Here is a 17,260-nt window from a genome sequence, read left to right as displayed (position 1 = left end):
ACCTGGTCTCACTTGCAGCCTATTGGTACCAGTACTGAAATGTCTCAGGCCAAGTAACTAGCTGGGCAAGGACACAGTCCCACCCACCAGTGGACAGGCTGCTTTAAGATCCCTGAAGCCCAAGGCCACCCTGGGACAAGGCCATGTCCTCCAGAGCGCTGAGGACTGGGCTGCACACACCCCATTACAGGCAGAAATCATGGGATACCCAGTGCCATGCAGCCAGAGACCCTGGCCCATCAGTGGGCCAACATCAGCCCCAGGACAATTGCAGTCCTTCAGCCTGGATGGCATGACCCAGACAACCCGCCAGCAGGCTGGCATAAGCTTTGGGATACCTTGGACTCTGCAACCAGCCCCACCTACCAATGGGCCAACACCAACTCCATGACCTCCAGGGCCATGCTCCCAGTATCTTGGACATGGCTCCATCTACCAGTGAGGCAACATTAGCTACATAACTCCAACATCCTCAGTCCTGCCCATCAGTGGGCCAACACCAGCTCTAGGACCCCTGCGCCCAGTAGCCAGAGACCTCAGAACCCAGCTCTGCCTGCCAGTGGACTAACTTTAGATCCAGGACCCAGCTTCACCCACCAATGTGTGAACATCAGCTCCAGGATTCCCTGGGCCCCAACTCCACTCACCAGTGTGTGGCCACCAGTCCTAGGACCACCGTAACCTTGCAGCCAGCTGTATAGGACCCAGCATGCCCATCAGTTGGTCACCTCCAGCTCTGAGCCACCTGAGGCCCCTCAGCCAGCTGTCTTTGGATCTGGCCCCACTCACTAGCAGGCTAATACAAGTTTTGGGATGCCTTGGATCCCTCAGCCAGCTGCACTAGGAGCTGGCTGCTCGCCAGTGGGCCAACACCAATGCCCTGCAGGCAGAGATCCTGGGACCCAGCTCTGCCCACAAGTAAGCCACCACTAACCCCTTGATCCCTTGTCCCCTGATGCCATCAACCAGCAGGCTGATACCAGCACTGGGATCCTCTGGGCCTCCTGCCTCACTCCCCTATTCCCACCCCCACAGCAGGCTAACACCAGCTGTGAGATACCTTGGACTCCTCAGTCAGCCACTTCATGATCCAGCCTCACTTAGTAGGCCAACATGAGCTTTGGGACACCAGCTGTGTCCAAAACATGCAGCCAGTTGTATCAGGAACCAGCCCCACCTACTGATAGGCTGACACTAGATCCAGGAACCCAGGTCCCATCAACTCCAGAACCTGACTCTGCCCACTAGTGAGCCAGCACTAGCCCCAGGACCCCTCATGACTCCACAGACAGCCACCTTGTGACCCAGCTCCTCAACCAGCAGCCAGCAACCTCCACACAAGGCAGGGCCTGGTAATCAACTGAACCAAGGCCAGCCATGCCTATGAGACCACCCACAGTAGTAGTCCTCCAAAACAGGAGGACCCATGCAACCCACATAGGGGGCCTGCCTAGAGCATATGGTTTGGTGACCATATGGAGAGGAGAGTATGCTTCTTGAATGCATAGTATGTCTTACAAAAGGTGACTTCTCCAAGGTCTGGAAATGTAACCAACCTACCAGATATATAGAAACAAAAACAGCAAATCAGGCAAAATGCAGCAACAGGAACAAGTTTCAAATGCAAGAATAAAATAAGACTGCAGAAGAATTAAGTGGAGATAGGCAATCTACCCAATAAAGAGTTCAAGGTATTGATTATAAAGATGATCAAAGAATTTGAGAGAAGAATGGATCAAGAGTATGAGAAGTTAGAAATTTTAAACAAAGAGAAAATATAAAGATGAAGACCAAGCAGAGATGAAGGTTACATAACTGAGATAAAAAATACACTATAAGGGAGATTTCCCTTGTGGCCCAATGGTTAAGAATCCACCTGCCAATGCAAGGGACACAGGTCTAACTTGGTCTGAGAACTAAAATCCTGCATGCCAGGGGCAACTACGCCCTTGTTCCATGATTGCTGAAGCCCATGCATTCCAGAGTCTGCACTCTGCAACTTCTGGGTGCATGCTACAGTTACTGAAGCCCTCCTGCTCTGGCGGACATACTCTGCAACAAGAGAAACCATCACAATGAGAAGCCCACACACCCTAATTAGAGAGTAGCCTCTACTCACTGCAACCAGAGAAAGCTTGTGCACCACAACAAAGACCCAGCAGCCAAAAATACATTAAAAAAATACACTAGAAATAATAAACTGTAATTTAAATGATATAGAGGAACAGATTAGTGAGCTGGAAGACAGAATAGTGGAAATCATTGAAGCTGAATGAAGAGAAAAAATGAGCACTGTATAAGAGACCTTTGAGACAACATCAGGTATATTAACATTCTCATTGTAGGGCTCCCAGAAGGAGAAGAGAGAGAGAGAAAATGGCAGAGAGCATATTTGAAGACATAAGAGTGGAAAACTTCCTTAAACTGGGAATAGAAACACATCCAGGTCCAGGAACCACAGAAAATTCCAAACAGGATCAATCCAAAAGGCCCACACCAAGTCACATTGTAACTAAAGTGGCAAAGATTAAAGATAAAGAATATTAAAAGCAAGAAGGGAAAAAGGAACGAGTTACCTATAAAAGAACTCCCATAAGGCTATCAGCAGACTTTTCAGTAGAAACTCTGTAGGTCAGAAGGGAGTTGCATGATATATTTAAAACTATGAGAGAGGAAAACCTACAACTGAGAGTACCCTACCTGGCAAGGGTCTCATTCATATTTGGAGAGATCAAAAATTTTGCAGACAAGCAGAACCTAAAAGAGTTCAAAATGACAAAATCATCTTTACAAAAATGTTAAAAAGTGGAAAAGAAATGGTGGAAAAGAAATGGTAATAACTGGAAATGTGAAAATTATGAAAAGAAGCAGCTCTCTGGAAAGGCAAATACACAGTAAGGGTAGTAAGCCGGTGACATAACAAAGCAAGTGGGAACATTAAAGCACAAAAGTAGTAAAATGTCATCCATATCCACTGTCGGTAGTTAAGGGAAAAACACAAACATGTGGAAAGTAAGCAATATGCTACTAGACAACTAATGTATCAGTGAAGAAACCAAAGAAGAAATAAAAAATATCTGTAGACAAGTGAAAATGAAAACACAATGATCCAAAATTAACAGGAGATAGCAAAAGTAGTTCTAAGAAGGAAGTTTATAGTGACTTATGCTTTACCTCAGGAAAGAAGAAAAATATCAAAGAAACAAACTAACCTTACACCTAAAGGAACTAGAAAAAGAAGAAAAAACAAAACCCAAATTTGGCAGAAGGAAAGAAGTCATAAAGATCAGAGCTGAAATAAATGAAATAGAGACTAACAAAAAATAGAGAAATCAGTGGAATTAAGAGCCGGCTCTTGGAAAAGATAAACAAAATTGACAAACTAGACTCATCAAAAAAAAAAAAAAAAAGAGAGAGAGAGAGAGAGAGAAAGCCCAAGTCAGTAAAACCAGAAATGAAAAAGAATTTACAGCTGACAGCACAGAAATACAGAGGGTCATAAGAGATGGCTATACACCAATAAAATGTGCAACCTAGAAAAAAATGTTCAAATTTTTGGAAATATATAATCTCCCAACCAAATCAGGAAGAAAGTACAAATAGAATAATTAACAGTAATGATCAGTAGTAAAAATTCAAGACCAGATGCCTTCATAGTTGAATTCTACCAAACACTAATACCTATCTTTTTGAAACTACTCGAAAAAATTTCAGAGAAAGGAACACTTCTGAACTTATTCTGTGAGGCCAGCATCACCCTGATACCAAAACCATACTGAAAAAATCACACAAAAAAGAAAATTGCAGCCATTCCCTATATGAACATAGATGTAAAAATTCTCAACAAAATATAAGCTAACTGAATCCAACAATGCATTAAAGGATCATACACAACGATCAAGTGGAATTTATCCTAGTAATGCAAAGATTTTTCAGTGCTCACAAATCAATCAATATGATACATCACATTAAGAAATCGGAGAATAAAGCCACGTGGTCATCTCAGTAGATGCTGAAAATGCTTTTGATAAAGTTCAACATCCAATTATGATAAAACAATCTCAGGAAAATTGGCATAGAGGAAACGTACCTCAATATAATAAAGGCCATTTATGATAAATGTACAGCTCTTAATAACATCATGTTCAATGGTGAAAAGCTGAGTGCATTTCCTTTAAGATGAGAAACAAGACAAGGATGTTTGTTTACTCTCATCACTTCTATTCAGCATAGTTTTGAAAGTCCTGGCCACAGAAATCAGAGAAGGAAAATAAATAAGAGGAATCCAAATTGGAAAGGAAGAAGTAAAACTGTCACTGTTTGCAGATGACATGATACTGTACATAGAAAATCCTAAAAATGCTACCAGAAGACTAATAGAGCTCATCAATGAATTTGGTAAAGCTGCAGGATACAAAATTAACATATATCTATTTGTTGCATCTCTATACAGCAACAAACTATCTGAAAGAGAAACTAAAGAATCCCATTTACAGTCACATCAAAAAGAATAAAATATCTAGGAAGAAACCTACCTAAGACCTGTACTAAGAAAACTTTGAAGATACTGGTGGAAGAAATTGAATATAACACAAACAGATGAAAAGATACTCCTTGTTCATGGATTGGAAGAATCAATATTGTTAAAATGATCATACTACCCCAGTCAGTCTGTAGATTCAATACAATCTGTATCAAAATACCAATGGCATTTTTTCCCTCAGAACTAGAACATTTAATTTTAAGATTTGTATGCAAGCACAAAGGACCTTGAATAGCCAAAACAATCTTGAGAAAGAGGAACAGATCCTGAGGTATTATGCTCCCTGACTTCAGATTGTACTACAAAGCTACAGTGATCAAAACCGAATGGTACTGGCACAAAAACAGACATAGATTAATGAAACAGAAGGGGGAATCCAGAAATAAACCCACATGTTTATGGTCAATTAATCTATGACAGAAAAGATAAGAATGTGCAATGGGGAAACACAGTCTCTTCAGTAAGTGGTGCTGGGAAAATTGTATAGCTACATGTAAATAAATTGAACTGGACTACTTTCTCACACAAAAGTAAATTCAAAGTGGTTTAAAGACCTAACTGTAAGAACAGAAACCATAAAGCTCATATAAGAAAACATAGGCATAACACTGTATGACACAAATGATGGAAAATTTTTTTGAATCTGTCTCCTAAGATAAAGAGAAATGAAAGCAAAAATAAACAAATGGATTTCAAAGCTTTTGCATGGCCAAGGAAACCATTGCCAAAATGAAAACAATCTACTGAATGGGGAAGAATATTTGTAAATCATATGATTGATTGGGAGTTGGTCACTGCTGTGATCTATCTATCTATCTTATCTTTATCCTTTCATCCGTTGATGGGTCAGTAGAATATTACTCAGCTGTAAAAAGATGAAATCTTGCCATTTGCAATAATATGGATGGACCTGGAGGGTATTATGCTTGGTGAAATAAATCTGAGAAAGACAAATACTGTGTGTTATCACTTACGTATGGCGTAATCTGAAAAATGAAACAAAAGAATGAATATAACAAAACAGAAAAGGCAGATATAGAGAACAAATTAGTGGTTATCAGTAGGTAGAGGGAAGGAAGGAGGGGCAAAATAGGGGCAAGAGATTAAGAAATACAAACTACCATGTATAAAATAAATAACCTGCAAGGATATATTGTACACCACAGGGAATATAGCCAACATTTTATAATAACTTTAAATAACTATTAATATAAAAATACTGAATCATGAACTTGTATACCTGAGATTAATATAATATTATGAATCAACTGTACCTCAAAAAAAGTCTATATTGCAAATCTATGTTTTCCACAAACATTGTTGAAATGTACTTTTATTTTTTTATTTTTTATGCTTTTTTTTTTTAATTTTTAGTTTTTTATTTTTTAAATTTTAAAATCTTTAATTCTTACATGCATTCCCAAACATGAACCCCCCTCCCACCTCCCTCCCCAGAACATCTTTATCAGCAGATGAATGGATAAGAAAGCTGTGGTACATATACACAATGGAGTATTACTCAGCCGTTAAAAAGAATTCATTTGAATCAGTTCTGATGAGATGGATGAAACTGGAGCCGATTATACAGAGTGAAGTAACCCAGAAAGAAAAACACCAATACAGTATACTAACACATATATATGGAATTTAGGAAGATGGCAATGACGACCCTGTATGCAAGACAGGGAAAGAGACACAGATGTGTATAACGGACTTTTGAAATGTACTTTTAAAAAGTTTAGGATGTATGTTAGTCTGTGCCCATTGTTTTCTTACTATTCTTAATGTTAAGGTAATTTGTTCATTTTATTTCAAGTTTCTGGATTAAATGAGGTTGAGGGTATCAGTTATTGCTTCTTCTGCCTTCTGAACAATACGTTTGTTAGATAGGAAATAGTTTAGTAGATATTCTGTTCTTTGAATTAGATTTCTATCAGAAGATGTCAGGATAATTGAAACCCCTCTTTCTTCATATAGTGTATTTTGGAACAAGTTTTGTAGTTTTTTTTTGGGAAAGTATCATCCATGTTTCTTTTCTGGATAGATTAGCTATAGTATGCTACTGTATAAGGTTTTCTTTTTGGTTCCTCAGTTTTATTGATTACTATACTATTAAGTTCATGAGATTCTATATAGGAGTAACTTCTGGAACAATCAGTGAATTTGGCGTTGAAAATTTTGGGATTTGGGACTGAACCATGATTTCTGAACTTGAGCAAGTCACTTAAGCTTTGTGGACCTCGGTTTTTCCATATATAAATTAGGGATAATAATGTTACTCATTATCATTTAGGATTACAAAACAGATTGTTGTTGTTCAGTTGCTAAGTTGTCTCTGACTGTTTGTGACCCCATGGACTGCAGCACGCCAGGTCTCCCTGTCCTTCACTACCTCCCAGAGTTTGCTCAAACTCATGTCCATTGAGTCGATGATGCCATCCAACCATCTCATCCTCTGCCACCCGCTTCTCCTTTTGTCTTCAATCCTTCCCAGCATTGGGTCTTTTTGAGTGAGGCAGCTCTTCAAATCAGGTGGCCAAAATATTGGAATGTCAGCTTCAGCATCAGTGAATGATTATTCCAATGAATATTCAGGACTTATTTCCTTTAGGATTGATTGGTATGATCTCCTTGGTGTCCAAGGGATGCTCAAGAGTCTTTTCCAGCACCACAGTTCGAAATATCAATTCTTCGGTGCTCAGTTTTCTTTATAGTACAATGCTCACATCCATTACATGACTACTGGAAAAAATCATAGCTTTGACTATACAGACCTTGGTCAGCAAAGTGATGTCTCTGCTATTTAATATTCTGTCTAGGTTTGTCATATCTTTTCTTCAAAGGAGAAAACATCTTTTAATTTTATGGCTGCAGGTACCATCTGCAGTGATTTTCAGTTCAGTTCAGTTGCTCAGTCGTGTCTGACTCTTTGTGACCCCATGAATTGCAGCATGCCAGGCCTCTGGTCCATCACCAACTCCCGGAGTTCACTCAAATTCACATCCGTCGAGCCGGTGATGCCATCCAGCCATGTCATCCTCTGTCGTCCCCTTCTCCTCCTGCCCCCAATCCCTCCCAGCATCAGAGAGTCTTTTCCAATGAGTCCACTCTTCGCATGAGGTGGCTGAAGTACTGGAGTTTCAGCTTTAGCATCAGTCCTTCCAAAGAATAACCAGGACTGATCTCCTTTAGAATGAACTGGTTGGATCTCCTTGAAGTCCAAGGGACTCTCAAGAGTCTTCTCCAACACCACAGTTCAAAACCATCAATTCTTTGGTGCTCAGCTATCTTCACAGTCCAACTCTCACATCCATACATGACCACTGGAAAAACCATAGCCTTGACTAAATGGACTTTTGTTGGCAAAGTAATGTCTCTGCTTTTGAATATGCTATCTAGGTTGCTCATAACTTTCCTTCCAAGGAGTAAGCAACTTTTAATTTCATGGCTACAATCACCATCTGCAGTAATTTTGGAGCCCAAATAAATAAAGTCTGACACTGTTTCCACTGTTTCCCCATCTATTTCCCATGAAGTGATGGGACCAGATGCCATGATCTTCATTTTCTGAATGTTGAGCTTTAAGCCAACTTTTTCACTCTCCTCTTTCACTTTCATCAAGAGGCTTTTTAGTTCCTTTTCACTTTCTGTCATAAGAGTGGTGTAACCTGCATATCTGAGGTGACTGATATTTCTTCCGGCAATCTTGATTCCAGCTTGTGCTTCTTCCAGCTCAGCGTTTCTCATGATGTACTCTGCATATCATTTAAATAAGCAGGGTGACAATATACAGCCTTGACGTACTCCTTTTCCTATTTGGAACCAGTCTGTTGTTCTATGTCCAGTTCTAACTGTTGCTTCCTGACCTGCATACAGATTTCTCAAGAGGCAGGTCAGGTGGTCTGGTATTCCCATCTCTTTCAGAATTTTCCAGTTTACTGTGATCCACACAGTCAAAGGCTTTGGCATAGTCAATAAAGCAGAAATAGATGTTTTTCTGGAACTCTCTTGCTTTCTTGATGATCCATTGCATGTTGGCAATTTGATCTCTGGTTCCTCTGCCTTTTCTAAATCCAGCTTGAACATCTGGAAGTTCATGGTTCACGTATTGCTGAAGCCTGGCTTGGAGAATTTTGAGCATTCCTTTACTAGTGTGTGAGATGAGTGCAATTGTGTGGTAGTTTGAGCATTCTTTGGCATTGCCTTTCTTTGGGATTGGAATGAAAACTGACTTTTTCCAGTCCTGTGGCCACTGCTGAGTTTTCCAAATTTGCTGGCATATTGAGTGCAGCACTTTCACATCATCATCTTCCAGGATTTGAATAGCTGAACTGGAATTCCATCAGCTCGCTAGCTTTGTTCGTAGTGATGCTTTCTAAGGCCCAGTTGACTTCACATTCCAGGATGTCTGGCTCTAGGTGAGTGATCACACCATCGTGATTATCTTGGTCATGAAGATCTTTTTTCGTACAGTTCTTCTGTGTATTCTTGCCACTTCTTCTTAATATCTTCTGCTTCTGTTAGGTCCATACCATTTCTGTCCTTTATCGAGCCCATCTTTGCATGAAATGTTCCGTTGGTATCTCTAATTTTCTTGAAGAGATCTTTAGTTTTTCCCATTCTGTTGTTTTCCTCTATTTCTTTGCATTGATCACTGAGGAAGGCTTTCTTATCTCTCCTTGTTATTCTTCAGAACTCTGCATTCAGATGCTTATATCTTTCCTTTTCTCCTTTGCTTTTCGCTTCTCTTCTTTTCACAGCTATTTGTAAGGCCTCCACAGACAGCCCTTTTGCTTTTTTGCATTTCTTTTCTTGATCTTGATTTCTTGGTCTTGATCCCTGTCTCCTGTATAATGTCACGAACCTCTGTCCATAGTTCATCAGGCACTCTATCTATCAGATCTAGTCCCTTAAATCTATTTCTCACTTCCACTGTATAGTCATAAGGGATTTGATTTAGGTCATACTTGAATGGCCTAGTGGTTTTCCCTACTTTTTTCAAATTTTCCCTACTTTCTTAAATTCAGAACCCTTCTGAATTTGGCAATAAGGAGTTCATGATCTGAGGCACAGTCAGCTCACAGTTTTGTTTTTGCTGACTGTATAGAGCTTCTCCATCTTTGGCTGCAAAGAATATAATCAATCTGACTTCAGTGTTGACCATCTGGTGATGTCCGTGTGTAGAGTCTTCTCTTGTGTTATTGGAAGAGGGTGTTTGCTATGACCAGTGCGTTCTCTTGGCAAAACTCTATTAGCCTTTGCCCTGCTTCATTCTGTATTCCAACACCAAATTTGCCTGTTACCCCAGGTGTTTCTTGACTTCCTACTTTTGCATTCCAGGCCCCTATAATGAAAAGGACATCTTTTTTGGGTGTTAGTTCTAAAAGCTCTTGTAGGTCTTCATAGAACCATTCACCTTCAGCTTCTTCAGTGTTACTGGTTGGGGCATAGACTTGGATTACTGTGATATTGAATGGTTTGCCGTGGAAATGAACAGAGGTTATTCTGTCATTTTTGACATTGCATCCAAGTACTGCATTTCAGACTCTTTTGTTGACCATGATGGCTAGTCCATTTCTTCTAAGGGATTCCTGCCCACAGTAGTAGATATAATGGTCATCTGAGTTAAATTCACCCATTCCAGTCCATTTTAGTTTGCTGATTCCTAGAATGTCGACGTGCACTCTTTCCATCTCCTGTTTGACTGCTTCTAATTTGCGTTGATTCATGGACCTAACATCATAAGTTCCTATGCAATATTGCTCTTCACGGCATTGGACCTTGCTTTTATCATCAGACACATACACAACTGGGTATTGTTTTTTGCTTTGGCTCCATCCCTTCATTTTTTCTGGAGTTATTTCTCCACAGATCTCCAGTAGCATATTGGGCACCTACTGACCCGGGGAGTTCCTCTTTCAGTATCCTATCATTTTGCCTTTTCATACTGTTCATGGGGTTCTCAAGCAAGAAGTCTGAAGTGGTTTGCCATTCCCTTCTCCAGTGGACCACATTCTGTCAGACTTCTCCACCATGACCCTCCTGTCTTGGGTGGCCCCACATGGCATGGCTTAGTTTCATTGAGTTAGACAAGGCTGTGGTCTGTGTGATTAGATTGACTAGTTTTCTGTGATTATGGTTTGTGTGTCTGCCCTCTGATGCCTCCTACCATCTTCCTTGGGTTTCTCTTACCTTGGACTTGGGGTATCTCTTCTCAGCTGCTTCTGCAAAGCGCAGCCGCTGCTCCTTACCTTGGACGAGGGGTATCTCCTCACCGCTGCCCCTCCTGACCTGAACATGAAGTAGCTCCTCTCGGCCCTCCTGCGCCTGCACAGCCACCTCTCCTTGGACATGGGGCAGTGATTTTAGAGCCCAAGAAATAAAATCTGCCACTATTTCCATTTTTTCTCCATCTATTTGCGATGAAGTGATTGGACCGGAATGTTGAGTTTTAAGCCAGCTTTTTCACTCTCTTCTTTCACCTTCATCGAGAGGCTCTTTAGTTCCTCTTTGCTTTCTGTGATAAGGGTGGTATCATATACACATCTGAGGTTATTGATATTTTTCCCGGCAATCTTGATTCCAGCTTGTGCTTCATCCAGCCTGGCATTTTGCATGATATACTCTGCATATAAATTAAATAAGCAGGGTGACAATATACAACCTTGACATATCTTTGCCAATTTTGAATATTTCCACTGTTCCATGTCTGGTTTCAACTGTTGTTTCTTGACCTGCATACAGGTTTCTCAGGAGGCAAGTTAAGGTGGTCACAACGAGAGAAGTCACTGCAATGAAAAGCAATCAGAAGCCTGTGCACCACAACAAAATAGACTAGGGTTTCAAAAATAGCTTACTGTTTATGGTTTGGGCTTCCCTGGCGGCTCAGATTGTAAAGAATCTGCATGCAGTGCAGGGGACCTGGGTTAGGAAGATACCCTGGAGAAGGGCATGACAACCCACTCCAGTATTCTTTCCTGGAGAATTCCCATGAACAAAGGAGCCAGGAGGGCTACATTCCATGGGGTCACAAAGGGTTGGACACAACAGAGCAACTGAGCACACATTAATGGTGTATACAAATAGTGCCTTTACATTACATAACAAATATGATAGCTCAGTAATGGCCTTAGGGGCATAAGCTCGTCTCATCTTCCTGTTCACCATCTTTAGTATGTAAGGCTTTTGCCCTTGTGCTTTTTGAGTCATTGCCACAAAATGGCTATTATAACTTTGGGCCTTTTGTTATAGTTCAGACATAAAGAATAGAAAGGACTAAAATGCTCAAGGGAAAAAACTGTTTTTTTCTTAGTGAGGTTCTCCCTTTTAATTTGGCCAGGGAATCCCCTAGGGATATATGCCTGCAGTGCATTGGTCAGAAGTGTGTTACATGGCTACTTATGACTTTCAAGGAAAGCTTGGGGATTGTATGTTTTGGCTCTTCAGTCTCTATAGTAGAGGAAGCAAAGGTGAATATACTGTGTTTAGGATATAGGTCAGCTAGTCAACAATGTTTGCTTTTGTCAGTGGTTCAAAGGATTTAACGATGCACTGTATTTTAAAAATTTTATAGAGTGTAATTTAAATAAATGGTATTTATTATTTCTCTTAGCTTCGATTATGATCTTGTAAACTAGAGTTATTTTTTATTTTATTCTAATTTTATATTCAAGGCTCAGAATATCTTCAAGATTAGTTACTTACTTGATTGTTAAATGAGTTCATCTTGTTGCCTACATCGTAGAAATTAGTATAAATATGTTTATGTATAAATATTGCATTATTTCCAACCGGCTTCTGTGTTTTTATCTAAAGGGAGTGAGCACTATTCTCACATTTGGGTAATCTTTGTGAACCATACATCCTAATGCTCAATTGTCATTAGTTTGTTTTTATATCTGAGCTTCTCTTTTAGGGCTCTTTTGATATGTTTGAAAATCTTTTGCACAGAATGATGGCCCACCATTCATGTCTCCTGCCTTGCTCTCTCTTAGATGTCAATGATATTGCTTAAAGAGCCAAATCTTTCCTATAGGTACTATTGACATGGGCATTAGTTTTTCTTTTCCAAAGCCATAGGTGTCAACAGTTTTTTTTTTTTTTAATTTTTAGCATTTTCTCCCTAAAATCCTTCTGTTAGTTATGTAAAACTTGAAAGTTTCTAGAGTTACCTTTCAGATTGCTGCATGACAATGACCTTCATAGTCGCTAGTATTCAGGCAAGATTGTATTATTTCTCCCCGTGGTAAAAGATGTAAAGAAAAGGCCCTAGTTTCAAATAATGAAGTCATTCTTCATTAAAAAAAAAAAATGCCCCAAGAGGTAAATAATTCCTGGTGGTGAGCTGAGAAGGGGAACGAAGGAGTGAGAATCTTAAATGAGGTCAGAGAAAACTAAGAAACAGAAATCTCTGAAGATTTTGGAAATGACCAGAGGAATTTTTAGGATGGATTGTGAAGTGGGAGACAGTTCAGGTTTATTATTTCTGAATCTTTTCATTTTGATGAAAATGTAGTAGTTTACAAATTCTGTCATATTGGGTGAAGCAGGACTTTGTGTATATAGTTTCTGTTTGTTTGTTTTTGCTGCCTGCCTTCCTTCTTTTTTTTTTTAGACATTGTTCGAAGTGATGTTGCCTTGGATAAACAGAAAGGCTGCAAGATTGCCCAGCACCCTGATGTTATGCTGGAGCTCCAACGGGAGAAGGCAGCTCAGATGCATCTGGTTCTTCTAAAGGAACAATTCTCCAATACTTATAGTAATCTTATATTAACAGGTAAGGATATTGGGGTCGGCTGAAATCTTAGAGCTCTGTAGATTGATGGTCTCCATTGGTTAGCAGCTTGATGCTTGGGAGACACTGAAGTGGGATTCAGATGATCTGTCTGTCTCTTTGCACATATCCTTTTTAAAATCATGATGAGTATTCATATAAAATATTTATTATATTTTGCAGATGTATTTTGACTTGAGGTTATGGGTGGTTTGGCATGTGTGTTCTCAAAAGAAGGACCAATGAAAACCTAATGAAGCCTTGTAAAAATATGACTTTTTAGATGTGTGCCAATAGATTTGAGAGAATTACTAAATTTGGTGTCTAAGAAGCAGCTATTTTCCTCTTTCTGTGTATGCCCTTTCTGTGAACCCAGTGAATATAAAGATGAAATGTAAAAGAGATAATGATCCACAGGCAGAGCTGAGAATGTTCTATTTTTGGGAGAGTTTGAAACTATCTAGGGAATTTGATTTTCTTTTTAAGAGCAAAGAGGCAATAAGACTGAGCCATATTCACTTACTTCCTTGGTTCTAGGAGGGAAGTGAATATGTGTGAAAGTTTAAGGAGAAACAACTTTTTGCGGGGCTGCTGCAAACTTTGCTAGTAAAGAGCATGTGAGTTGCATGCCTTTGTTAAACTTTGGAAAAAATTCTAGTAGCACACTATAGTGTGAGAATCATGAGGGACTTGTGATGAACTAAGAAGAGCAGTCTGAGTTACCTCCATTTTCCTAAGGGTACGCAAGGCAGATCTGCATTATATTGATTCAGATAAACTTTAATAAATCAAAGTGTATGTTTTTTCTTGTTTATGAATATTAAAAATTTAAAGATGCAATGTCTGATGAGCAATGAACATCTCACACTTACTTTTGTAAGCTCCAAGTTAGGAAAATTAAAAAATTTTTTACAAACTTGCTGGCATTTCACCAGGAATTACTGAGTGGCAACCAAGTTGTTTTGCTTTTGAAAAAGTGCAAGTCTCTACTAAGTTTCCATCTTGTAACTGGTGAAAAACCCAACAGCGTAAGATGAAAGCCAGATTTAAATGTGACTTTAGAGAGCAGAAAAGAGGATTATGGATTTCATAAGTATAGGCCCTATTTTTTGTTCTTGGATAGGTCATTAAGGAGGGAAAACTTTAAAGTGATTTATGGCTAATAAATCCTAAATTGGTTAGTAAAACTATGTTTAAGTTTAGATGTTTGGAAAGAACATATTTTTCTCCAAATTTCTTTAGTCTACCTCAGATGTACAAATGTACATGTGTATAGTATTTTCCAATTTAGTTATTCTAACATTTTTAAGCGTACATTAGAGAGGTCAAATCCTGTGTTCTTTAATGTGGCATAGAAAGAGTTTAGGGTAATTCTAATCCTAAACTGTGCATCCAGAGTGTGGCTTGAAGGCATATTATCTTTGAAAACACAAATGCTCTATTGAGTTCAATGGAATCTTTTTTAATTCTCAGTAACATAATCCCTTTGGATGTTTATTCACAGTTCAAACTGTTGGAATCAACATTGTCAACTTTTACCCTGACAACTTGCTTACTTTCTACTAAACAAACTTACCCTAGAGAAGAGCCTCTTTCCTGCTCTCACTTCTCCCAAGCTGCTTCAAAGAGCCCTCAGACATTTTCCACATTTTTCACCCAAATGCCTGTGCAGAGGTGGTACCTTGCTGCAGACAGAGCATTTGGTGTGCCCTGGTTTGTTTACATGAAAGTTCGAAAGGTTTTGGTTCCAGGTGTTGGGAAGAGATGGAGTCATTTCGTTTTAGCACCAGTGGTAAAACTATTTTAATATCTTTTAACTAACTCTTTGATTTTACACAGTGTGGTTTTCTAATTGTTATGAAGTTTAATCCTTGATTTCTTGTATAAATTTTGAGAACATGGTCTCCAGACAGCTAAACATAATATTTAAACATAACTAAACTAACTTTTGTAAATATTTCCCTTTTCGGTGATGAATGTATATTGGTAAGGAGGGTGAGGTTGAAGGGGCAGAGACCTCTCAAATGAAGTGACTTTCTTTACCAACATTTTCAGAACACCTACCCTAGGATTTCTGCTTGGTGATGTTTCACTTATTTTGTATAACTGTGGCATAATGTTTGAAATATCTGCGATGAAAGTTTGTGGGAACAGGATGAGGAAACTGGGCCTCCAAAATCTCAGAAGTAGATCACTCAACCTCTCTCCCCAACTATTTACAGAATTTCATGTATATGGGTAGCAGTGTATCATAATTGTTTCCTGCTGGTGGTCAGTTATTGGTATAGTCTTTATTTTTAAATTGGACAACTAAGATAACAGTAGAGGAAAAAATTAATATAGTGATTCAAATGTCAGTATAGTAAGAAATTAATAAAGTGATGGAAATGACAGCTGCTTAAAAGTGTACTAAAAATGATGGCTATTACCCCTACCTCACAAATAAGCCCTCATTCTTAGGTATTCCATCTTAGATGATCATACTGACATCATTGAGATGAGAGGTATGCCTCCATATTCTGCATTCTAGCTCACGATCTCTCTTAAACAGCCATCCCTCAGATGACGGCAAACGATATTCTAGCTCTGAGGATCTTCTAAACAACCTTACGGTCCTAGTGACAACTCAGTCGATAGAAACAACTAGTCCTCGTTATATTTTTTAAATACTGGATTGTATTTTTGCCTGATACTAAACATGTCTTAATATCTTCATGTGAATGATTTACATGGTATGGGAAATAATGTTAGCCTTACCTAATCTAAAGGGTTTTTGAAATAAACTCTTAAGGTTGTATGAAGGTGATGGAGGAATTCCAGGAGAACTTCAGTGATAGAACTGTTTTAAATATGCTGTATTCTTTCACACTAACTCTTCAACACATGCATGTAATCTTGTCCTGTATTATCCTGTAGCTTCTTGAATCTGAGAGTAGTAAATATCACTGTGCATGTTACTCAAGGAGTGATAAATGAAAGTGAAAGTTTGGTAGGTGACTTTAAGAAAGAGTAGGAATCATAACTTCTGTATCTTTGTGCTTTCATGATTCTTACTGTGATAATTTTCAATGTTTGTTGAAAATGTTCTGCTATATACACAATGAATAAATTCACTCAAAGACTACTTCTTAAGGGTTGATTTGGATGTCTGTTAGGTTTAAATAGGTTCACATATATTATTTGTCTCCCTTCCCTTGGCAAACCCCTCTCTTTTAAGGTATAAATTGAACTTTTGTGGCAGATGCCTGTACTATAATCAAATGAAAGCAGAAAATAAAAAGTTAAAAGCCAGCCTTATGGGGCAATATGCTTTCTAGGATTTTGTTTAGAACATAAACTCCCAGAAGGCAAGGAATATCATATTTGTGCAAATATGCATATTGTGCTGCATCCTGCATGGTGAGTAGAACATAGTGAATGATCCTGAAATGAAGTCAAGTTTTGAAAAATTTATGTTGTAAAGTCATCTAGTCAACTCTGAAATATGTAGCCCTTGTAAATGGATGGCACTCGTCAAGATGCTTTCCAAAATTCTTTTTTGAGGATTCTTGTCATGTTATTTGGAGAAGGCAATGGCACCCCACTCCAATACTCTTGCCTGGAAGGTCCCATGGATGGAGGAGCCTAGTGGGCTGCGGTCCATGGGGTCGCTAAGAGTCGGCACCACTGAGCGACTTCACTTTCGCTTTTCACTTTCATGCATTGCAAAGGGCAATGGCACCCCACTCCGGTATTCTCACCTGGATAATCCCAGAGATGGAGGAACCTGGTGGGCTGCCGTCTAAGGGGTCGCACAGAGTCGGACACGACTGAAGCGACTTAGCAGCAGCAGCAGCAGCAGCAGCAGCAGCAGCAGTCATGTTATTGTCTGATACTGTAGGTTTTGTACTTCTTCTTTCTGTAATTAGATTTCAAAATAGACTGGAATTCCTATGGTTAGCTTC

General features: G+C 39.2%; 1 protein-coding gene across 2 annotated transcripts in view; it reads left to right on the top strand.

Annotated features, from left to right (window-relative positions):
- HPSE2 (heparanase 2 (inactive)) overlaps positions 1-17,260 on the top strand; it is a 690,397-nt gene that overhangs the window by 53,848 nt on the left and 619,289 nt on the right. For both annotated transcript variants that reach the window (XM_069567227.1, XM_069567226.1), the window contains exon 3: positions 13,158-13,319. In XM_069567227.1, coding sequence (XP_069423328.1) covers positions 13,158-13,319 — 162 coding nt within the window. The remainder of the gene's footprint in view (positions 1-13,157; positions 13,320-17,260) is intronic.

Source organism: Ovis canadensis, chromosome 22, assembly GCF_042477335.2.
Source record: "Ovis canadensis isolate MfBH-ARS-UI-01 breed Bighorn chromosome 22, ARS-UI_OviCan_v2, whole genome shotgun sequence".
Classification (NCBI taxonomy): domain Eukaryota; kingdom Metazoa; phylum Chordata; class Mammalia; order Artiodactyla; family Bovidae; genus Ovis; species Ovis canadensis.
This window is presented reverse-complemented; position numbering and strand designations above follow the sequence as displayed.